We start from the raw sequence: 25,012 nt of genomic DNA, 5'->3' as shown, positions 1-25,012 counted from the left end.
GATTTATGCCGCGTTCCATTTATCCTCGGAAGTCGGAATTTCCCAGTTCCCAGTCGGAATTTTCAACTGGAACCCCCCTCGAAGTGGGATTTCCTACTGGGAAAGTGGGAGAAGCTTCACCACCCCCGAGTTATCATTCCAAGATGGCTGCCATTCCCAGTTCCCAGTTCCGATTTCCGAGGTAAATGGAACGCGGCATTATATTCGATTATCTTAGACCCCTCGTGTGGATCTCTTGTGTAACAAAAGCCTCATAAACCCGTCGAGCAGCAGCGCGGCCGCCGGGAAACAGGCAGGAGCGAGGGCAGCCCGCGATGACGTCTTAACGCTCTAGCGCATGCGCAGCAGCGGCTTTCAGGCAAAACTCAGAGGCGCGGAGCAGCAGTTGTTGCAGCGCACATGTTTACCGGCGAGTTGGAGCTCCGCAGGCGTGATTCTGATCTTTATTGGTTTGAAAATATCGTTTGCAGATGGAGGAAGTAGACGTTGAGCCTGCAGTTACTGTGAGTGATTTTTATAGCGTGAATCTCTTAAAATAAATGCCGCTAGATAGCGGTGCTAACTAGCTAACTGCAGCTTAAAATACGTCCGATGAAACATTTACATTATTATGCCATGTTAATATCACTTCAGTTATAATATGATAACTAAAATGCACACTCTTTAAACATTGGGTGTCACTGAAGTAAGAACATAAATACAAAGCTAGAGAAAGGGATGGAGCAGGCAGGATAAATGAAGGTTCAGTTCATTGTAAGCAGAGAAAAGTACTTTTTTGAATTAAGAAAACTGAAAATACTGGTGAAGAATTTCAGCATGGTTAAGATAGGAACAGAAGATAAAAAGCATTTAGATTTGATGCAGCATTATGCCCATTAATCGGTAACATGAGTAAACACTCCTCATCTCGTTACAATGAAACATCCTGCTAGGAAAACCTGCATCATACACTTCACAGGAGTGTTATTTTGGGCACCATCCTTACATTTGTTGCAGACCCCTCGCATGGGAGCATCATTCCCCCAGCAGGGCAGCAGTGGAGCCCTCAACAGTTATTTTAGGAAAAGCCCAAAGAACACAATAAAGAGTGTAAGGTGTTTATTTGGTATCAAAAATCAGTAGAGACCAATCTGATGGCATCTAGGGCTGGGCGATTTTGGACAAAAATAAAATCCCGATTTTCTTTCTCTGAAAACCCGATTTTCGATTTCGATTTTTTTTGGTAAAACTACAAAAGACAATGGAATAAATTGTTTCAAATATTTTATCTTTATTTTTAAAGAAAAATAGCAAACAAATGTCCCTATTGGGAGTGAAGTGCCATTGAAAGATACTGTAAATCCTCCTTGAGTTTAGTAAAGTGACAACATTTACAATTTTCTTGACCAAACAAAGATGACTAGACGAGCTCTGTCTGTAATGCAGCCAGCTGGAAAAAAGGAAAATCGATTTTCCGATTTTCCTTTTTTTAACATCGTCTTGATTAATAAATCCGATTTAGATTTAAAATCGATTAATCGCACAGCCCTACCATGATGCATGGATCCTAAATGATCTATTTCTAACATTTTAGTACTAGGACACTCTTACATGTTCTTTGTCTTTGTAATAATGATTTGACTGATAGGTGTATGGGTGTATCTATTCAGCTCTCGGTATATAAGGAAATTGGGACTTTGTGATTAAAACACCCAACAACAGATTGAAGGATGAAGTTATAAAAATGTGGAAGTGCTTACATAAAATAAACTGTGCAGACTGTGAACTACTATATCACACAGGTGTCATTATTGACATTATTTTGGGTTGGTGTATAATTAAGCAGTAACATCTCTGTGGTAGAAACTGTTTTTTAAATATGTTTGTTGTGGATTCTAGCAGCACCAAGGTCCAAAAGGGCAATAACACATACCTCTTGCCTCCACTTTTTCAAAACCTGTCTAGAGAACTGCACATGGCACGTGTGCGGGGCGGCAGTAGCTCAAGTGGTAGAGCGGGTCGTCCAATGATCGGAAGGTCGGCGGTTCGAATCCCGTTCTGTCCCAGTTGCTGTCGTAGTGTCCTTGGGCAAGACACCTTACCCACCTTGCCCCGTGTGAATGTTTGGTGGTGGTCGGAGGGGCTGTTTGGCGCAAAATGGCAGCCACGCTTCTGTCAGTCTGCAGGGCAGCTGTGGCTACAAATGTAGCTTACCACCACCGGAGAGAATGTGTATGAATGAATAATGGTCTAAGTGTAGCATTTTGGGATTCATTGAATGTAAAGTGCATTACAAGTTAAATTCATTATTATTATTATTATTATTATTATTATTATGTATGGGACATGAGGCCTATATGCTTAAACTTTCTCCCACAGAGCAATAGTTCAGTAGGTGATGACCAGGGTACGATGGGTATTTCTCTAAATTTTTGTTTTCTTATTTGGCTCAAATGTTCCCCTCAAGGATTAATGGGTTGAAAATTCACTAATGTTAAGTACATTGACATAAGTAAACTGGAATTCTTAAAATTGGGAAGTGAAAGACAATTTTGTTTTCATGTTTTAAGTAAAAAAAATAAGGTATAGCAAACAACTTATTACAAGTTATTTGTTATCTGAAACATTTGTTGGCAAGCATCAAATATTAACATATTAATGCATATCATTCAGTGCAGTTACTGTATTTCTCCTTTTCAAATGCAGAACATTCCTGCAGTCAGACCCAGGAAGCATATGGGATTTGCATGGGGCCCTGGGAATATCTTTGTATACGAGACGCTATACAAAGCCTCAGGTATCTGTTGATGTCAATATAATTACTTAGGTTTTTTACATTTGTTTGCCTTGTTGCCAGTCTTCTTAATGTCTTGGTTATTTCAGGTGCTTCTGGATCTGGTAGTCCCTTCATCCACGAAGTCAGGAAAGATGAGGACATATATTCCCCCATTTTACGCAAACTTTTTAACGAGTCACATCACATCTTTGTTGGGTTGCAAACAATAGGAGATGACATCCCAAGCAAGAGCAAAAAACCCCAGTAAGATCACTGAAAGACTACTCTCACTCTGTGCATGTTATTGCATTGCTATTAAGTGGCATGACAAGTTATGAAAAGAAAATGTGTGTCATTAAACTATCTTTGTCTTACTCCATAGATTTGTGAGCATCAGTAAAAACTATAGATCTGTGATCCGAGCATGTATGGAGGAGCTTCAGCAGGTTGCAGGTAAGGTTCTTGAAATTAAAATGTAATATCTTTGGTTTCAGTGTTTATTCAAAGCTAACAAAAGTGACATTTTTGTCTTTTTTACAGTGTCGACAAAAGATAAAGAGATGGCCACACAATATGGAAATCAGGCATGTCATACTCTTTCTGTTTGACCATTAACCATTTTAACACAAATGCAGTTTGGGTATTTTAAAGGGTTGATCATGATATGATGATCATGATCAAGTTACAGTTGTATAATAAAAAATGGATAGACTCTTAATTTGAGGGTAATCACATCCAAATCTTAAGGAAGGTTTTGGGTATGACAGCTCTGTAGTATGTAGATGCCGCTTTCCTTTATTGCACAAATATAACTGGTTTAAAAGCTGTTTCATGGGCAGGTGTGCACTGTTCTGCCATAATTTCTTAGACTAATAAGACTAATAATAATAATAATAAAGTAGACTAATACACATATGACATGAATGTTTCTGACTGAGGGGTAATAATCTAGATTTAGATTGTTGTAGTTGAACAACTCTGTGTCTATATTGTGTGATGCAGAACAACAAAAACAATCCTGTTCACATCACTTTTGTTTTCCTAACCTCAGACCTCTCTGTTTTATCACAGGTGTCAATTCTTCTGGCCATTGAACTGATCTGGAATCTTTGTGAAGTGCTTTTCATTGATGCTGCACCTGGTTAGTCTGACTTTGTGGTTCATTTAATTGTTTTTCTTTGTGCAGTTGATCTTTTAATTTGACTTTATAATAATTAAATCTGCAATGGTTGTGTGTGTTTATCAGCGGGCTCTCTCTTGCTTCACCTTTTGGACTGGGTGCGGCTACACAGGGCTGATGTGGATGAGAAGGCCAGAGAAGTGCTTCAAAGTGACAGCCCTGCTGAGCACCATGACTACTGGGATGTGGTACGTGCAGTGCATGAGTTTATTTGCATCATTTCAAGTATTTGCATAACCAGGTCTGCCTTTAATAATTGCAGCAGGGTGTGCCGTCGGATATTGAGCAAACACATTCTCTTTCCCACGACCGTCAGGGATTGTTTCCCTTGTTTGGATATGTTTTTGTAGAATATCAACCACATGGGGAGATCTGTGATCACATGTTTTGTGTCTGCCATGTGCAGGTGGTGAGTTACGTGCTGCAGGGCAGACTGGATGAAGTCAGGCAGATGCTGGTGAAACAGGCCACCCTTCGGCCTGCTGCCAGGAACATGTACAAGCTGATGGACAACTTACTCAGCAAGATGCCCTTCTACAATGTAAGTAAATCATGTTTATATATTTGAATAGATCCATGATTAAGTGTGTCTGGGAGCTTGATTGGGGGCTTGTCTTTGGGGAGGCACACATGGCTGTCTGTCTCTCTGTAGTAGCTTTAGTAGACCAGTGACCTGTTTTGGGTCATGGTCCCACTTTACCCACTGTGTATTTCTGGCGCTTCAACGAGCTTTTACAGATAATTTCTAACCGTCTTGAGATGCTTGTCTCTTATAACATTGTTAAAACTGTGAAGGGAACAATATACCTTTCATATTCAACCCTTTTCACAGTTTAAATGTAACCTGAACTTTTAAATCAATCAATCAATCAAAACTTTCTTTGAAATATGACAAATTGAAACCATCGAATACGAATAAAAACAGTAAGCAAAGTCGGTAAAATAAACAATAAAAGGCAAAAGACAATCCAAGGATTTGCCTACTGATCGTGCTCGCTGGAGTTAAACGCTGCTTTAAAAGATGAGTTTTAAAAAGAAATTTAAAACCATTGAGGGTTCTGCCAGACTGCACAGAAAGGGGGAGACTGTTTCAGAGTCTGAGCTGCAACTGAAAAGGCTCCGTCTCCCCTAGTCACAAGTGGAGTCCTGGGAACCACTAGGAACATTAGTTCTTCAGATCTCAGGGCTCTACAATAACGATGACTATGTAAAAGCTCAGAAAGATCAGGACGTACCAGACCATGTAAACATCTAAAAGCCAAGAGTTAAGTTAGTAAAAGAAACGTGCAGCCAGTTAAGAGAGCCCCATATTGGGGTGATATGCTCACACCGTCTTGTCCCTGTTAACAGGCGGGCAGCTGAATTTTGGACCAGCTGGGGACGGCGGATTAGAGACTGGTCAATCCCAATATAAAGAGAAGCACACTAGTCTAGTCTGGAAAAGATACAAGCATGAATGACCCTTTCAAGGGCATCATGAGGAAGATACGGCCTAACTCTGCTAATTATCCTTAGATGATAAAAACTAGTCTGGACTTCTGCACTGACCTGTCTATCAAATTTTAACTTATTGTCAAAAATAATGCCAAGATTTCTAATGAAAGGAGTCTAAGAAGAATGCAAGGGGCCAGGAGCACAAGGTGCCACATCCTGTCAGCGGGTCAGTTTCCCCAAACACAAGGACCTATGTTTTATTTTCATTTAAGTTGAGGAAGTTCGGCTCAATCTATTTGATAACATCTTGTATTTACTTCTGTAAATTCTCTATACACTGGGCTCCACTAGATTTTAAACGTACATAAATCTGGATGTCGTCTGCATAACAATGAAAAGACACATTATATTAGAATTGATCCCGGTGGAAACAGGTAGAGAGAAAATAAAATAGGACTTAAAATAGAGCGTTGAGGGATCCCATGTTTAAGTGGGGGCTCTGTTGAAGGAAACTAACTGAACAGAAAAATCTGTGCCAGATAAATAGGACTTAAACCATTTAAGTGCAATGCTCTTCACACCAACTGGACTGCTCTAATCGTAATAATAAAATGTCATGATCCACTAGGGGTGTAACGATACACTAATCTCACGATATGGTACGATACACGATATTGAGGTCACGTTAACGATACGATATTATAGCAGTATTTTTTTAACAACCTTGAATGAGGAACATATGACTGGAAAAAATGGTCTTTTATTTGAAAGACACAAAATACAAAACAATGCTGTGTGTTTGCCTTATTGTTACAGTTTGTAATGCTTTATAACTGTTTAAGTTTTAAAGAGAAAGCCAGGCCAACCATTTTCCACAAACTGAACTGAAGTAAATGTCAGGTTTGCATTATGCATCTTCAGTTTCATACAAGTACAAATATTTTGCCACAAACTGAGTAGTTTCTCTCATGTATGATGTGACTTTTTTTCTTTCTAATTTAACAACTAAAATTAAATAAATAAATAAAAGTAAATAAATACATACAATTTTACATCATAAAAAAATATTGATTCATGCTCACCTTATAAGTGTAAGAGGAGATTTATTTTTGTTAAGAAGTTTATTTTGGTAATTCAGGGTTCATTATTTTATAAATATAATCTTTATATTCTGATGTAAATCAGGGACTATAATTACACTAGTCAGTTTATCTGTAGTGGTTAGTATGTTTTAGATTGGGCGGAGTGATACAGCACTAGATGCTGTGTTGATGTTCTAAAATCCTACGCTGTTGAGGGACATTAAAGTACACTGGAACTCACGCAGAAGTTGTCCCCGTGTTTATCCTACTCACGACCCGAAAAAGGTTGACTTTAATAAGGTAAGGTTTAACTCTACACCAGCCTTACATTAGTAAAAGTTCAGAGCTCAAAACGGGACCGCAAAACGGGACTAGTTTCTTCTGAGCGGAGTAAGATTTTGGTTCCCGGGTCGAGGTCCGGTTGCGGTCGGATGCGCGTTTCTAGTCAACTCAACAGATTAATATTAATAACCCAATATCGCGATACACTTTGTCACCTCCACGACACGTATTGTGACGTTTTTGTATCGCGAAATTTCGTGGCACGATATATTGTTACACCCCTATGATCCACTGTCGAAAGCAGCAGTGAGATCAAAAAGAATAAGAGCAGCAGAAGCTCTTGAATCAATTCTTGAAAGCAAATCATTGCACACCCTGAGAAGTGTTATTTTAGAGCTGTGACATGACTTAAAGCCCGACTGAAACTTCTCAAAAATGCCAAATAGCAACCAACCCTTTTGATTTTCTAAAATCCTCCCTCAGCCTGGTGGCGCTCAAACGCTGACGGAGTTTGATGTGAAGTGGAGGCACTGGCATGAGGAGGTGGACCGTTGCCTGCAGGACAACTCATTTGCCAGCAGCCAACACTTGGAGCGCGTCTGCAAGGTCAGTTACCTCATGCTGACGTTATGTCTTTCTGTTGTCCATCAAAATCTTGAAAAAAGTGGTTGTTAACATCTTTGGGATATTAAAAACTTGTAAAATAATCACCCCTATCTGGCATATTTCATATTCTTTTGAATTAAACATTCAAATTACTTTGGGGGGATTTGCATATTTAACTTAGCTCATACATCTCTAGGCTGGATGGATTCAGCTTGTGTAAAGTAAACTTTATTTCGTACCACAGATTCTCAGTCTAAGGATCGGTCTTTGATGAGAGCATTCCAGGATGCTTAAATACTTCCTTTTCAAACCACTCAAATGTTTCTTTAGTACTACGGTTACAATTAGTGGGCAGCAGTATGGTTTCAAGAAAGAACGCTGCAGATGCTGAAGGGGAAGGAGGAACAACTGTGGTTGGATGTCTCAATGTCAAAGTAAGAGAGGCTAGACCAGGGCGGTTTGGACACAATGAGGGAAGGGATTGTGTAAACATTGGAAGAATGTTGGAGTTACCAGACAGGAGAAACAGGGAAAGCCCACAGAGATTTATGTATGTGGTGAAAGAAAATGCAGAAGACAAGGTAAGATGGAAACAAATTAAAATTTTTTTTGTGGCAACGCCAAAAGAAAGAAACAAAAAAAGAATAAGAAGATCATGCTTAAAGGTGAGCCTTCATCAAAGTCTCACTTTAATGGAAGACTGAATCAGGTTTTACTCAAGAATTTGCTTCATTTTATCACCTTCCAGCAATCTTTGAATCCCGACCGAATTTTCAGTCCTCGTTGAGGCTTCTTATTGAAACAAAGGAGCTTAAAGTCGTCTTATGAGCTCAGACTTTTATTCTGCTGTAGAGTTTCGTAGCTTTGTCAGGGTCACTGCTTTGATTCATGATCTTCTTGACTGGTCTGCGAGTTTTGACAACATCTATTTGTTGCGGTAACATGTTTTTTCCATTTTCTCAGACAGGCTTTGATGTTTTTTCTGCTTTTTGTTTATCTCCAGAACGTTATCAGTCACCTGTGTGCAGAGCTTCTTGAACTTAATTGTGTCACCTCCTTAATGTTGACTATGGGTCTTTTACAATGAACATGTATCTACTGAGGTTTAATTGCACAAAGGCAGAATCCAGATCACAATTTCATAATTAAAAACAAGGGGTGGTAAAATACACATGTACTCATATCTTTTCAGTATTTTTAATTTTATCCCTTTCTTTCCTTCTAAGTTTCATGTCACCATTTTGGACTATTTTGTGTTGGACTATTGGATACATCCCAAAGCATATCCATATGAATTTCATTCTGAAGAAGGGATGGATATTTGATACTTACTGAAATGCGTAGTTGTTACGTTTCAGCTCTGAATCCTCCCAATATTTCAACTTTTTGATGCAGATTATGTCATTACATTTCAGATTCTGCTGGGTGATGAGGATACTTTGCTGGAGCACAGAGACCTGCTCGGTACCTGGTATCACTTCCTCGTCACAAGACTGCTCTTTTGCCACCCCACTGTTAAACCCACTGAATTACATTACTACGCTCAGGTACGCGACACATCCAACAAAACTCACCATTTGTGCCCACGGCCCTTGTACTCCTCTCATAACATGCATGTGTATTTGTGTGCACTACAGTCTTGCATGACTATGTTCCTGGACTCGAGGAGTGTACCAGAGCCCCTGGACAGCATCTTACTGGCTGCCTTTGAGTTTGACATCCATCAGGTCATCAAGGACTGCAGGTAGAAACAATAGAGCTGCATAAATGTACATATATAGTACTTCAAAAACTACACTTTTATGAACTTTTTACATTCACCTCCTTAAATCTCTGTCTGCAGCATTGCTCTCAACAACTGGTGGTTTGTGGCTCATTTAACCGACCTGCTGGATCACTGCAAACTTCTCCAGTCTCACAATCTGCAGTAAGGATGCCGTGTGGTTGTTTTTAATCTGGAGATGACTAGAATCCACAGTTTGATTGACTAAATGTATGTGTGTTTGTGTTTAGCTTCGGCTCCAACCTGAGAGAGTTTCTCCTGTTAGAATATGCTTCTGGTCTCTTCACTCATCATAGGTACGTCTCGCTAAAACACCTGTATGATCATTTAACTCTTATCATGTGTTAGCTAGCATTAGTTGGCTTCATGATGATATTGCCATTTTCTTACAAGATGTTCCCTAAACAATGTTTTCTGTTTATATTTTTGGTGAAGTCTTTGGCAGTTGGCCGTGGATTACTTTGACCACTGCCCGGAGTTTGGCCGTGTCTACCTGGAGCTGCAGATGGAACGAGTCCCCTTAGACACGGAGCGCAAAGCTCTGAAGGTGCTGCGGATTTGCGAGCAGAGGCAAATGTCAGAGCAAGGTACATTAGGCTTTCTCTCAATATTCATCCACAAAGATGAATTTGTCTCTCTTTTTCCCTCCCTAGTGGAGTTTAGACTTTAAACATTCATGTTTTGTTCTCATCCAGTGCGAAGTATTTGTAAGATCATGGCGATGAGGGCTCTGAGGAACAACAGACTGGGTTCTGCTCTCTCCTGGAGCATCAGGGCCAAAGATGCTGCCTTTGCCACCCTCATCTCAGAGAGGTACGTTCCCCAAACAATACAACTACTTTAATGCTTAATTGCCCTGGCACCATTAAAAAAAAAAAAAAAAAACAAAAAAAAACCTTATCTCCACTTCCTCTTGAGCAGATTTAGCTTTGTGCTGTAGCAGACTTTTTAGATGCATGAAAACTTGTATCTGGACCATCAGATAATTAATAAATCCTCCTCAGACATGAGATAATGATGAAGCTCGTCATTATTGGAATGGTATGTTGACCTTTAACACAATAGTGTGAAGGATTACGTTTGGTGGATTGAAAACAAATGCAGCACTGTAGTTCTGTAACTGCTGGATAGATAACAGCTTTGTGGTCTCCCTTTAGAACCACTTCTGGAAAAAAGTTGATTTATTCCAATTGATGTTTGAACAGTGTCTTTGTATCTCTGTGGTAGGTTCTTACAGGATTACTGCGCCAGAGGAGCCTTCTCTGATCTGGATTTGATCGACAATTTGGGTTCAGCGATGCTGCTCAGTGACAGACTCACTTTTCTGGGTATGAACAGAGAACACACTCTTGTTAGCTGCGTCACTCTCACAAGTTAATTCTCACATTAGGTGATGGGAACGTCCAGTGAGAAGATTTTCTCCTGGACATCTTCCTTTTTTTTTTTTTTTTTGACAGTCACATGTTCCTCAGACAGAGAAACGTGTCAAGAGTTCAGAAAAAGAGCCGTGTTGTGCTTGAATCAAAAGCATGTGATCATTTTGTTTTTACTGGAAGATGGAGAAACAATTTATTATAAGAAAAAAAAATTCCCTGATGATATAAATGGCTTTTTGTGTACATAAACAAAATTACTCACAAAGTCCTGTACACACATCACACGGCTCTGAATGCTCATTTCTTTAGTCTGTATGATTAAAATATGACATGGACAATTGCAAAAAGGTTTAGTAAAAGACATTTATATATAAAAAAAAGGATACAAACTATATAACACTATGCAAAACCATCATGATGATTGTCAATCACACTGTACTTTGAGAGAAAATGAAGCTTGTGTCGGTCTTGACTCCATAGGATGTGAAATTATGAAAACTAGTGTTCATCTGAGCAGACTGAACTCACTGTGGGATCTGTTCACTTGCCAGGGAAGTACCGCGAGTTCCACAAGCTGTACGGAGAAAAGCATTTCAGAGAGGCTGCAAAGCTGCTCCTCTCCCTCATGACGGCCAAGATTGCCCCCCGAAGCTTCTGGATGACTCTGCTAACCGATGCTCTACCGCTGCTGGAGCAGAAGGAGGTTGGCAGGTTTCTACTCTGCACATTTGTTATTATAAGTACAAAGCATTGGTTCAGCAGAGATTTGCAAACGAGGTACTTGAAGAAAAAAAAATGTAAGTCCATATTTAGACTTTGCTGCATTTTCAATAAAAGAAAAATTTCTCACAGTATTACTTTCTAATTTGCTTAGCCCAAATAGTATTGTGCAGAAAATATCCTATTTAAGATGTATTGACAAAGAAAGCAGCAAATTACAATACTTTTAACCTTATTTATCAGTTTATTTTTGTCTACTCTGGTTAGTTACTTGGTATATTAAATATACATCTTTTTCAAAAGTACAAAGAGATTCAAGGTAATGACAGAATAACAGTCAGTGACGTGTCCAGATAAAGTAAAAAAAAAAAAAAAAAAAAAAAAAAACATTTTCAGTTGCGTGATTAATTCTGTTATATCATTTGCGTCAGGGAAAAAATATTTTCAAAAAATCTTATCAATGCAGATGATTTCATTTTTATCTCGTGATACTCTTCCCCGGCCAGGAAGTAACTTTGTTGAATAAGAATTTTGTTTTAAAGTTGCTCTTAATACTTGTCAGTCTAGTACGTACCTGTGAATGAATATCAAATGAGGATGAATAAGTATGAACTGGGCCAGGTGAAGGTCTGTTTTGTGTAGGTAAGATGAAAAAAAACAAATTCAGCATGAAAGAGGGCGAATATTCTCAAAATAACAGACTATCTGTGATCAAAGTAAGAAATGTATGAAGGGAAGAATCCTGGGGTAGTTATCTACGGAAAAAAGAAAAAAAAAGTAACTTCGTGGCCACGTTAAAGTTAATCGAGAGCACGTTATGTGTCATCGTGAGCACAATTTATTAAAGCGTGGGTACGATTAACAAAGCGTGCGCACATTTTGGAAAATTCCAAAATCTCCCAATCCGACGGCCGGGCTGCCCCATGCTGGACCCCGGGGGGGCGTTCCCCTGCTTCAACACCCCGGATTCAGATGAATGGATCACCAGCAGTTTGTAATCAAGACTGTTGTAACGAAACCTTCATGTGAATCTGTTTCCCTGCGTGTTGAAGCAGGGAAACATCTGAAACGTGCCAGACAAGGACCCTCGGGGCCCTGAGATGAGCAGCCCCGCCCGACAGGACTGATTGTCACCTGATCAGATCACGGTTTAATGATATTTGATTGTCAGAATTGCTGTGTTCAAGTGATTAATTTGGTCGATGGGTTAAAACTCCAATAATATTAATACTGTGTTTTCACAGCTCAGTGTTTGGCAATCATCTCCTGCAGCGCAGTGATTTCCCTTCATGTCATCTAACTGTGTGTTTGTTTGTTTGTTTCTTTCAGGACAGATTTGTTTAGTTTTTTTCAAGATTGGGAAAATCTCTCTCGTGTGCACGTTTTATCAACTTGTGCGTACAATTTAATTAAACGTGCACACGAGTTGATAGAACGTGCACACGAGTTGATAAAACGTGCACACGAGTTAATTAAATGTGCTCACGTTTTATTAAAAATATATTGCATGATCCTTCACAGGCTCCGTAGTTATCAGGTAAATTTACAGGAAATAAACGGTACATTACTGACGGACGTTACGAGACTTTCCATATATTGGAGCACAACTTATCAGATCGTAACATTTGTTACTTTAATCATAGTGATTAAATCCTAGTTTCCCTTGAATTTAAACTCAAACCTAAAAATTATTTAAAGGTTTTTGATCTTACGGTTGTTTTTTTTGGTAAAAAATGTTATGCTTTTTTTTTTTTTCCTTTTTGCCTCGCCTCAATCTCTTAAAGCTGACATACAACAATAAAATCTTCTTTGCAGGTGATCTTCTCTGCAGAGCAGACCTATGAGCTGATGTTCTGTTTAGAGGAACTCACCTCCTCGCTGAACGCTCCTGCTCCGGGGACGGACACACCCATGCAGGTGCGTTTGTGCCAGCAACCTTTCTGCTGCATAGATGTTACTTTAATCTAAACTGTTAGTTAAGAAGTATTTCTGACTGTAAACATTCTTCCTTTTGCATAAAAACTTTCAATATTGGGACAATTTATCTGTAAATGTTTGAACTAAAGTGGGATTATCAAGCAAAGGGAAGTTGCGTTCAAGTGGAAGTTTTAGATTAAATATTTACCTTTTTATTAAAAAAAAAAAAAATCACTTTCGGTGTAAGAGCATGTAGGTTGATATCTGGTAACATGATGCTAATGTTTGCTAATCATTTTTAGACCAAATGACTCATAGTGACGATAATACCCCATTCTGTATTTGCAATGTCATCCACATAAATGCTTGAGACTGTCAGATATTACTTCAAATTTTGCTGTTTTTGCAGCAAAACCTCTAAAGGGAGACAATCAAAATTATTATGAAAGCAAATCCATGTCCTCCCTGGTGTTTTTGATCGGATACTAATGTTGTCTTTTAATAAACTGTATCCCCCTCTGTTTTAGTTTAACATCTTTGAGGAATGTGAAAATTACAGTAACGGATTTTGTGATATCAGTCCTAAACAGACCATGTCTGATCTCCGATCTTCACAACAGCAGCTACAAAGTAGCTTGTCTTTTCTGTACTAACTTCTTTTAACTTAACTTTTCATCAGTTCCTCATTGTTCATTTAAATTGGCCATAAAGCTCATTGTTTGTCTCAAAAGGTAAATCCCTTATAATAATAAGAAGCATCTATTATTAAGGGTAGTGGAAAACAAGATATGCATTGTACGTTGATTTTTTTCTCCCACATTAAATGTAATTTTCCTTTAATGCGTCCACACAGACCCAAAACCTGGTCATTCAAACTTAATGCACCTCTCCAGCTGCAGATACAGGCAGTCTGTCCTCGTAGTGACCACATTTGTCATTTCAGGAGGAAGACATCGAGCAGACCAAGGTGGAGCTGCTGAGACTCGCGCTGGCCAGAAATCTGGCCACGGCAATCGTCAAGGAGGGAACAGTGGAAACATGAGCAGATGACTCTTTTGCATTTTTGTACTGTGTATATATAAGAAAAAAGTTAAGTAATCAAAATGGGATTTTTGATAATAAAGTCATTTTCATTGTGTTCATTGAAATTTTACTTTAAATAACCATGTGGGTAAATCACCTCAGAATATCAACCATCCATGAAGAATATTTATTTATTTTTTAAGCAGCAAACAAATGGCACATCACTTGTTCCCATAACTTGCCGTACAACAAACAGCAGGTACATTACACACTATGTACATTAAACACACTCCTGTACAACACGAGTTGAGGAACACCAGACATGGAGCCCAGCGTGGATTCAAAGTATTCAAAGCCCTTTACTTTTGTTGTAGATTGAATTTTAAATGGATATGTTTCCATTTTTGCCATCCAATACCCACGATGAAAGATGTTTAGAAAAACCATCGTCAATTAAAGTTTTACCCATGACGAGTGAAACTAGCAGGACAAAATAATTTGGAATCCAACTCATCTGAATAACCGAACTACCTGTTGACAAATCTGAGTCCGTTTGCTGATACTTCCCATCCAACATGATTCTGCATGATTTATTTTACTTGGTAACTGCATGTGAATGGCTCGACAGATTGGCAATTAAACCCTTTGAAAAGGAAAACACTAGCAGTGCAGAAAAAAAGTAAAGGGTTATTGAACGATCTCTGAATCCAGAGTAAAAGAATACTGAGTGGACTGACTTAAGAAAACGTAATGTGAGCACAGTCCTGCTGATGGATTCAGATTCAAGCAGTTCACATGGCTATGACAGAATTACTCCCAATATTGATAGCGGTAGAAGGAAAAAAAAAAAACCCTATTGAAGTAACAAAATTATGAATACCGTACAGCCAAAAAACAAGTGAAATGCTAAAAATCTGGGCATTATTAACACTTTAAAATGAACAAAATCACATAGAATAAAAGCAGTGTTGGACTTGAGTCATCACATCTTATCTGCAGCTAGAAAATGTCCTTCAGTGCTGTTTTGCTGCGTTATCTTCTTCTGACAACACAAAAGTGCTGCTTATCTACCCTAAAAAAGGGATTTTTACATCATTGTTAACTGTAAACCCAACAGCTACATTGGCTTTTTCACTTGTAAAGCACAATTCACTAAAGAATGTCACAAGTCATACTTTCTCGAGAAGTGATGCTTGACTGTTGAAACCCAGAGTTTTCACATCTCTGGACATATTTACAGTTGGGTCCAGAAGCATTTGGACTATGAGGGTTATTACACACCACCACAAACAAAAAACAAAACAAAAAATATCATGATGGCATTTATCATCTTTTAGGAATTACAACTACTTTTAGCAAATCATCTTAAATTATTATGGGATCAAAGGTATTTGGGCAACTGACTGAAAATATTGTAATTAGCCATGTGTGGCGCTTACCTTTGGTACTAAGCTGGAGGGCATCATCAGCTTTGCTCCAACACTTGAAATTAGAGGTAATTTGCTTAAAATGTTTGTAATTCTTAAACAAACACCAAATCTTTGTAAAAGCTCTAATTGAATCTGAAAACTACACTTTTTTTCATTTTTACATTGTAAGTATTTTATTTCCAATCCATCGTAGTGGTGTATAAAAGCAAAAAGGATAAAGAAATTCATCGTCCAAATACCCCTGGACCTAGATCTGGGTATTCATTTGCAGGCTGAGTAAACTCTCAGCCAGAAGAATAAATAAAAGCAGACCTGCTGGCTCTTAAACTTTAACTTCAAAGTTAACTTTTCTTTCTTTTTTTTTTTTTTTTTTACATTTGTTCTGCTGCAACATTTCTGGTGCACGGCTCGAATCCTGTCATTTTCAGAATACATTTAAGTCTGTTAGGTTCAACAGGAAGAATCCAGTAAAATATTTACTGGACTAACCTGCGAGCGTCACTCTTACGTGTGTAGTATCTTTGCTGTATTTGCAATCTGCAGAAAAGTACAAGCACTGTATGAGTAAAACGTTGTGTTAATAATAACGGTTTAAAAAAAACAGACAAACCCAAAAATATAAAAAAAAGAGCAGCTGTGTGGAATGTGGAGCTTGAAGATGGAGTTTTCCATCTGAGTTTTCCCAACCTCTCCGGTCTCTCTGGGATGGATGTGAACACATCCCTTCATAGAGGAAGAAGCAGCGTCTCTGCCAAGTCTCTTGCGCTGCTATAAATGACCCCACGTCTCTGGCGGCGGGAACTGGTCGACCTCTCCAACTTCATTGCACATATGGTCTCCCAGTGTGAAAGCAAGTTTGTAGCGCAGACGCACCTTATCCTGTGGACACACAAATGTGTCAGCTAAACATGCCGTTCCCAGGTTTATTAAGTTTGCAGCTCGCAAATTCTCTTTTTACTGGTTTCCCGTGTTCGTATAACACCCACCTTTGTTGGATTGGCCAGCAGCATGACTTGAGTTATGGCGGCTGGAGGAAGGATGGGGTTGAAAGGCGCCAGGTCCGTTCCTGACGGGGGCTGCAGTTTCACCTTCATTGACTGGTGGGAGATGAAAGGAAAAGTGGACATTGTATTTTCAGTCTTCTTAAGAGGAAAGGGCAACAATCTTCCAGGCTGATCTTTGCTTCAAAGTCTCCCGCTGGTTCATCTTTGTGATTGAAACATGACATTCTGCACTGAAAAGTATCCGAACAGAAGAAGGCCGTCTTTACCTTGGGCACAGCAGCTTGCAGGACCACATTGCGAACGGGCAGGGGTGCAGTGTTGAGCATGGACACCACCATCACCAACACATCAGGCCTCCCGGGAGGACAGTCAGATGCAAAGTTGAGCAGTATGCGAACACCGTCCTTATCGTAGGCGGTCACAGGTAAGACTTTACCTGAGGACAGACAGAGCGCAGCAGGTTAGGGACAAAACTGTGAAACGTGTGCTTTATCCCTTCCCTCGTAACTTGGTGGTTCGTACTGGGTCTGATGGCCTCCAGAGGGACGTGCGTCCCGCTCAGGGAGATGTCTGAACCTCTGGCCGGACTCCCCTGGAGTGGTGGGTGGCAGGGAGACAGAGAGCGGAACAGCGGGCTGCCTGGGGCCATGCCGAGGCTCTGGGCCGGTGAATGCGACATGGCAGGAGAGCCAGGCATCGTGCTGTGGAGAAGAGAGGCTGCAGAGGGAGAGCCCTGCCCGGGTACGAGGGGACGTGCCGCCGCCGCCGCCGCCGCCATCCCAAAGCTGTTTCCTCTGGCCGTCATCTGACTGGACAACCTGAAAAACCACATTAAGCAGTTGAGACCTCACATTCCTGTTGCTGCCACTGCCACTTTTTTTTTAATAATCAAAAAAGGTCAATAAAGAAATAATTATATAATTCCATTAAAAAAAAAGAAAAAAAAAAGGGATTTTTACATCAAATTATTTCATTGTTAACTCTAACCCAATATAGTTTATATTTTTAATATCAACTTCATATCTTTTGCAAATATTTCTTCATACCTCCACTTTAGGTCTGCTATGCATTATGTAAACGATTGGGACGGGGCCAAATTAGGGATAGCAACGAGCAAAAACCATGGCAACCCAGTCCTTTCAAGAGGGAGGGATGTGATGCAGCTTTCTGCCTTAAAGGCAGCATATGTTGTTTGAAAATGTCAATGCACTTTTACGCCCTTAGACGTGTCGGTGGAGACAGTCTGGATGGTCCTTACTTCTTCAAAAAAGATCTTGATTACTGATTGGCTTGACCACAATTTGTGTTTCCACTGTATTGCGGAACTTCCCAGAAGCCTCAGAGGCCAGAGATGGTGATGCTGCCTCAGCACATGTTAATAGTATCAAAAATTAAAAATTAAAAGCCATATCCTTTGGTGCATAGTGCTTCTGCATCACATCATGATACAAAATACAATACTGATGTCATAACATTATTAATTACATCTTATAACCAGCTCTAAACCTTTTTGGAATGTGTTTTAGGCTTGAAATGCAAGAATGGATTCACATAGACAAATAAAAGAATAAACACAATTTGATACAGTGGGGCAAAAAACTATTTAGTCAGCCACCAATTGTGCAAGTTCTCCCACTTAAAAAGATGAGAAAGGCCTGTAATTTTCATCGCAGGTATATCTCAACTATGAGAGACAAAATGAAAAAAAAAAAAATCCAGGAAATCACATTGTGTGATTTTTAAAGAATGTATTTGCAAATTATAGTGGAAAATAAGTATTTGGTCAATAACAAAAGTTCATGTCAGTACTTTGTTATATACCCTTTGTTAACAATGACGTTTTCTGTGAGTCTTCACAAGGTTTTCATACAATGTTGCTGGTATTTTGGCCCATTCCTCCATGCAGATCTCCTCTAGAGCAGTGATGTTTTGGGGCTGTCGCTGGACAACACAGACTTTCAACTCCCTCCAAAGATTTTTATGGGGGTGAGATCTGGAGACTGGCTAGGCCACTCCAGGACCTTGAAATGTTTCATCTTCAATGCCCTTGCTGATGGAAGGAGGTTTTCACTCAAAGTCTCACGATACATGGCCCCATTCATTCTTTCCCTTACACGGATCAGTCGTCCTGGTCCCTTTGCAGAAAAACATCTCCAAAGCATGATGTTTCCACCCCCATGCTTCACAGTAGGTTTAGTGTTCTCAGCTTTCTTTCTCCTCCAAACACGACAAGTTGTGTTTCTACCAAAAGGTTATATTTTGGTTTCATCTGACCATATAACATTCTCCCAATCCTCTTCTGCATTATCCAAATGCTCTCTAGCAAACTTCAGACGGGGCTGGACATGTACTGTCTTCAGCAGGGGGACACGTCTGGCACTGCAGGATTTGAGTCCCTGGTGGCGTAGTGTGTTACTTTGGCCCCAGCTCTCTGCAGGTCATTCACTAGGTTCCCCGTGTGGTTCTGGGAGTTTTACTCACCGTTCACAGGGTGAGATCTTGCGTGGAGCCCCAGATTGAGGGAGATCATCATTGGTCTTGTATGTCTTCCATTTTCTAATACCAAGCTGCTTACCTATTGCAGATTCAGTCTTCCCAGCTGGTGCAGGTCTACAATGTTGTTTCTCACGTCCTTTGACAGCTCTTTGGTCTTGGCCATAGTGGAGTTTGGAGTGTGACTGTTTGAGGTTGTGGACAGGTGTCTTTTATACTGATAACCAGTTAAAACAGGTAGCATTAATACAGGAAACGAGTGGAGGACAGAGGAGCCTCTTTAAGAAGAAGTTACAGGTCTGTGAAAGCCAGAAATCTTGCTTGTTTGTAGGTGACCAAATACTTGTTTTACTGAGGAATCTACCAATTCATTCAGTAAAAATCCTACAATGGGATTTCCTGGATTCTTTCCCCCCATTCTGTTTCTCATAGTTGAAATGTACCTTTGATGAAAATTACAGGCCTCTCTCATCTTTTTAAGTGGGAGAACTTGCACAATTGGTGTCTGACTGAATACTTTTTTGTCCCAATGTATCTAAGGCTGGAATTAAATCAAACCAATTTCTTTAACAAATCTTTCCTTTTTGTTTGATATGAGGTTGTCCAGACCTTTGCTGATCTGAAAAGCCCATCATGGCCAGATCCTGCAGGCTCTGCAGACTCTGTGCGGCAGCTGGTTCGGCTGGAGGCGCCACTGGAGCAGAAAACGCTACGCTGCTGAACATGTCCACACTTGCTGCGGAGGCCTGCAGAAGCCAAGTGGAGACGGAACTATTTAGTGTCTTTCTCTCTGTCTGTCGGTCATATCAACATTTCACATTTTTGTTGCACGTGATATACCTGCAAAGACGTCCACTGACTGGAGATGTCACTGAAACTGGGTTTTGCTTGGCTGCTCAAAGAGGTATGGGGATCATTCAGCCCTAGAAAAAAAGAAAACATGCAGCACTGGTATAAAAAAGGGATTTAAAGCAACAGTTGAATAATATTTTTATTGCAGAAGATGAAGGAGCTGATAGCACTCTCATGCATGTTGCATGTTAAATATAAAGCAACAACATGCAGATGCTGCCCATAAACCTGCATGGGCATTTGAGCACTCTAGAGGACATGGTGATTTATTCAAACTACCAAGCACTCTTTGTACAGAGTTGGGTTTTTACTGTAACTCCAAGAGCTAAAAAAGAGGGGAGTCTGAGAGGGGGACTCTGTACTCTACCGAGGGACAGCAGCTCATCGTCCAGTAGAGAGAGTGCAGCGGACGCCTTTTCCTGGGCGGGATGACTGGGGCTACAGCTCTGACTCCCGTGGGAGTCGGCGAGGCGTTTGGGGGGAGGAGGAAGCAGCACGGGGATGGGAGACGCTGTGAGGTTGGCAGAGATAGGAACCGCGCACTGGGGGGGAGCCGGCTGAGGAGGGGTGGGTGCATCAAGGCCGCTGAGGTCAATCAGTGTATCTGTAGTCTCTGCTGAATGACACGACAAGAAATAAAAACTGATTACAGAAGGGGAACAGACGGAAATGCACCATGAAATGATGAGAAACATTAACATCATTTGTCAAAGGTCTGACTGACCAGCTGTTGACTGAGGTTCCTCACTGTCGCCGTTGATCGGCTGACCCTCGACAATCGTCTTATACGAGTTGATGACTCTGGAGAGATCGTCGCTGGCCTGGAGGATGTCACCTGACCAGTCATAGGACAGTTATTACAGGTAGCATTCGGTGGATCACGCGTACAGAATTAAAGCGGCTGCTGAGCGTACGTTAAAACTGGGTAAAAAAGACAGAAAGGGGTTCTTGAATAAAGAAAATGACAACCCAGCAAACCTAAAGTGGTGTCATTGTCCTCCGTCTCTGTTGCCATTTTGAAAGCAGCACGCCTCAGCTTGTCACACCGCTCGTAGAGCTCCTGAGAGGACACACAAAGGAGGAGTTGTCTCGCTAAAAACCAACTCTGACGGTGCATAAGGAGCATTGTTTCTGCTCAATATCTTCAGTTGGATGGGTGCACTGCGAGAACAAATGCAAACATTTTAAAAAGTGTAAAACTGTACTTATTCGGGCGATAAAAACGGTAAAATTATTGGGTTAAGAGACTCTGTTTATGCTGTTTAATGTGATTGAATGTGGATATGTTGCTACTTTCTGTCTGTGAGATGCAACTTACAGTTTTTCCTTTGTTTGACCTGGTTTCTAAAAAAAGCTAGGATGCTATTTAAATATAATGATTGGCACATTTTATTAACCCCTTACTGAACTGGAAAATAAGAATCTCAATAACCTTTTTTTTTCTTCAATATATGCTCTTTTTGATTTTGACTTCAGCAACTGTTTTGAAGAACAGAGTTGTTGTACATACTGAGTAGCAGTTAATGTAAAATAATTAGCAACGCCTATATAGCACAATAAATAAATAAAACGATAAAAAATCTATATATTTGAAAGAACAAATGCAATCAAGCTCTTAGAATACCAACACCTTGTTGAAAATAACAAAGGCTCGGACGCTAAAAACAACGTCAGGAGAATGCACGACCTGCAGCTGTCTTTCATGGATGGTGAAAATGAACGAATGCAAATAGTGATGAGTCCTAAAACAGGAGCTTGAATTGTCAAAAACAGCATCAGCAGATACAGTGTTTGTGATTTTGGAAACACACCTTGATGATCTCCTTGTCTGAGTCACTGGAGCTGTCTTTGTCGTAATGGGTCAACATCTCAGTCAGCAACTTCACATTGATGTTCACCTCCTCCAAAGTGTGCATCCGCTTCGTCACCTTCATCACCCGAGCCTCATCCTGACAGCAACAGAGCGGGACGTAGGTATGTTTTCAGGAGCAGCGCCAACAGTGAAACGGCTCAAACATCTCTCACCTCTTTCACCATGTTTTTGATTAATCTGTTGGCCTCTTGAAGGTCTTCTGGATTTTTACTCCGGAGGAGCTCAGCAAGCAGCTGCACAGTTACAGAAAATGCATTTAATATAAGTCTCACAATTGTTTTTTGTTTTGTTTTTTTTTTCAAATATGTGTAGTGTTATTTCTGTGTTTCCCTTCAATGCTTCACCTTGCCCATGTCCTCATTGTCAAACACTGGGTGTTTTGGTCGTGTTGGAGGAGAAGGAATCAGAGTCCTGTCCACTGGCAGCTCTGGATCATGTGTGACATGCCCTGGTGAAGAGAGTGAGGACTGAATCAACAGGAATCCCTCAGAGCAGGTCTCAGGTATCACGCATGATCTTGATCATGTCATATAATTAATCCACCTTCTTTCCTCAGCGCCTGGTAGGCTTCGTTGATCTTGGTTTCTTTGGGAAAAGCAATTGTCCAGCTGTACAGCATCTCTAAAATCTTCCTCTTCACCTTCTCAGGCGTACTGTTGCCGACATACTGCAGATGAGAAGTGATCAGAGAGAGCAGCACACTTTCTATTAACACAAAGTCTCCACTCATTTGAAGGCGGCTCACCTTTGGAGAGACAAGTTTGACCAGCTCGTTTAAAAATCGATACCTCCCGACTTCATTGTGAAACCTTCTCCCACAGTTCTTCATGCATGCCTCCAGTACCTGAACAGGAGATATCTCTGCGGTCAGATGGTTCAGCAGCTGAGAAAAAAGGCTTAGTTAGGGTTGTTGAAAATGACTTCTTACTGTTAGCGCTTGGAGAGCCTCCCATTCTTGTGAATAGTAGATTTTGCGCACAAGCAGAGTTACCGCTATCTGAGGGCTGAAAAAGGTGAAGTCCAGATGAAGCTTGAATGATGAATCAAGTTTAGAGAAAAGAAATAGGGTTCTGCATCAAACGTACCCTTCTAACTCCTTGTTGACCTGATCACAGAAGCCGATGATGTACTCCCAGTCCTCTTGTCTGTTTGTTGGATGGGTGGCTTTATCTGGCAGAGAAATTCACTTATACCAACTGCTGTTAGAGGAACATCATACTCTACAACATAGCGCCTCATCGTGAAAACTAAAGCCCCAAATTACAAATATATCATTAGTGTAAATATGCTATCAAACCATGATAGCATGATATGACATTAAAAATGTGAAATTAATTATTGTTAACCGGATTCCATAAATTACTAGTTCTAAAACTCGTGGAGGTGGATAGTTTTTGCAGGTTTTTTTTTTAATACTGGGAACTTCCACTTTGTTGTAAAAACTCCTCAGGAGGGGAGAAAAGTAGTTTTGATGAGATGATGAATGAAATAATTAAATATAAGAACAAATAAAATAGCAATTTATTAAAAACGATTTGCCAAAAACTTATTTGGGCTAGAGATTTCGGAATTAACAACGTCCCACAAATTAAGGAAACGAAACCAAAACTAACTGATCTGAAGATGCTGCCACAACAATTCAGATGAGAATGATCCCAATCAATCACTATTTTACCAACCTGTAACCTGTAACTGTTATACTGTTTTCCCTTCCTCTTTATTCACTTCCCGTTAAATCTACAATACGATCTTTCTCCTCGCTCTTTATTGACCCAGCTCCATTGTACCTTAAAGATCACATACTACAATATCTTTGCTCTGAGACCGAAGGCTCAGTTGAGACACTTGAAGTTTATTAAAAGCAGAATTGTAGGCAGAACCATCAGTTACTCATCTCCCTTGAAACCACCTCCCAGTTTGAGTTCAAGAGGAAGATACTCTCCCTGCTTTCAACATCAGAATCAAAACGTTCCTATTTGATAAAGCTTATAGTTAAGACTTGTTCAGATGACCATAAGCCTGCTCTACTCACTCAGTGTATTGAATTGGATTGTAATTCGACTGCATTTATGTGGACTTGAACCCAACTCTTCTTCCTTCTCTGTAACGTGCCTCAAGTTTACTTTGTTTTTAATTGAAATAGAATAGAATAGAAGACTTTATTTATCCCCCGGAAGAGAAATTCAGTCGTGCAGCAGCCAAAACACACACACACTTTATACAAAAAATGTAAAATAGAAATAACCAATAAGTGGTTAAATAATAAAAAGAGCAATATAAAAAGTAGAAAAAGAGTATGTACAAGAGAGAAAAAAATAGTAAACACACAAAAAAAAAAATGGTGCTATATAAATAAACTGAACTTAAATTGCCACAACTGGGAAAATTTGTTGTGTTGGTATCGTATGACATAAGGTTCTTTGAATTCTTTCAGACTATTACTTGGACTTTTCCATTTTACTAAATACATTATAATTTTCACAATTTTAAAAATATTAAAGAAACTGAAGTAAATGACTTCCCCTGCTCTCATCCTGCTGTGAGTCACAGCCAGAATGATCATGCACTGACTCTCATTCTTTCAATATTATTACCCCTTAGTTCATTCATTCATTCATTCATTCATTCATTCATTCATTCATGTGATGGGATGTGAGTTGTCCTGATTGATAACAATCGGAGGAGCTTCACGCTTCGAGACAATCACTGCACATCCTGAGCTGTCACTGCCAGCTGTGCATCACAGCTGTGATCCCCTGATGATGTGGATCACAGCGGTTTCCCCGGACACTGTGGATCACATTCCCAGCTGACACTGGATCAAACCTCTCCACCCAATCTGCTGAAGCCTGAATTATGCTCCGCGTTAAATCGACGCACAGCCTACGCCGTAGGGTGCGCGTCGCCGCGTAACCTACGGCGTAGGCTCTGCGTTGGTGTAACGCGGGACCATAAATCAGCCTTAATGCTGCAGACACTCAGCCTGCATCTCCAGCATCTAACACACAGCTCAGACACGAACTGCCAGCAAGCTGACAGCTTCTGACTTTACCGCCATCTCATCAGGTAAAACACATATGTCAATTTAGTTGCATACGGATATGATTTAATTAATAAAAACAGGAATAATAACTCACTGAGCCAAGATTCCAGCGACTCCCCTTCCTGGTACGCCATAGCACTGCAAGTATCGCGATGTTAC

At 40.1% G+C, this 25,012-nt stretch overlaps 2 protein-coding genes across 4 annotated transcripts; one reads left to right on the top strand and one right to left on the bottom strand.

The window, feature by feature from the left end:
- The first annotated feature begins 341 nt into the window (after window positions 1-341).
- Window positions 342-14,273, top strand: nup85 (nucleoporin 85). Its single transcript, XM_061712815.1, has 19 exons — window positions 342-503; window positions 2,686-2,776; window positions 2,863-3,019; window positions 3,138-3,208; window positions 3,296-3,339; window positions 3,827-3,896; window positions 4,002-4,123; window positions 4,342-4,476; window positions 7,217-7,339; window positions 8,755-8,886; window positions 8,977-9,083; window positions 9,183-9,266; window positions 9,353-9,418; window positions 9,558-9,709; window positions 9,818-9,935; window positions 10,350-10,450; window positions 11,050-11,201; window positions 13,034-13,135; window positions 14,079-14,273. Exons 1-19 carry the CDS (start codon window positions 471-473, stop codon window positions 14,175-14,177), a joined length of 1,959 nt encoding a protein of 652 aa, XP_061568799.1. The 5' UTR covers window positions 342-470; the 3' UTR covers window positions 14,178-14,273.
- A 62-nt stretch (window positions 14,274-14,335) lies between these two features.
- gga3b (golgi associated, gamma adaptin ear containing, ARF binding protein 3b) lies at window positions 14,336-25,000 on the bottom strand. 3 transcript variants are annotated; one of them, XM_061712812.1, is made up of 17 exons: window positions 24,948-25,000; window positions 22,896-22,980; window positions 22,739-22,814; window positions 22,556-22,654; window positions 22,354-22,477; window positions 22,155-22,258; window positions 21,963-22,043; window positions 21,749-21,886; window positions 20,916-20,997; window positions 20,662-20,772; window positions 20,305-20,553; window positions 19,926-20,008; window positions 19,695-19,831; window positions 17,115-17,410; window positions 16,859-17,028; window positions 16,575-16,685; window positions 14,336-16,467 (listed from the first exon to the last, which is right to left on the bottom strand). In XM_061712812.1, exons 1-17 carry the CDS (start codon window positions 24,985-24,987, stop codon window positions 16,357-16,359), a joined length of 2,097 nt encoding a protein of 698 aa, XP_061568796.1. In that variant the 5' UTR covers window positions 24,988-25,000; the 3' UTR covers window positions 14,336-16,356. The 3 variants fall into 3 exon arrangements, with proteins under 3 accessions (XP_061568796.1, XP_061568797.1, XP_061568798.1); XM_061712813.1 differs by having other exon boundaries at window positions 20,305-20,550; XM_061712814.1 differs by lacking the exon at window positions 22,739-22,814 and having other exon boundaries at window positions 22,556-22,693; window positions 24,948-24,977.
- Between the last annotated feature and the right edge of the window lie 12 nt (window positions 25,001-25,012).

The sequence above is a fragment of the Cololabis saira genome, chromosome 21, assembly GCF_033807715.1.
Source record: "Cololabis saira isolate AMF1-May2022 chromosome 21, fColSai1.1, whole genome shotgun sequence".
In the NCBI taxonomy this organism is placed as follows: Eukaryota; Metazoa; Chordata; class Actinopteri; order Beloniformes; family Belonidae; genus Cololabis; species Cololabis saira.
Note: the sequence above shows the minus strand (reverse complement) of the source record. Positions and strands in the feature narration are given on the sequence as shown.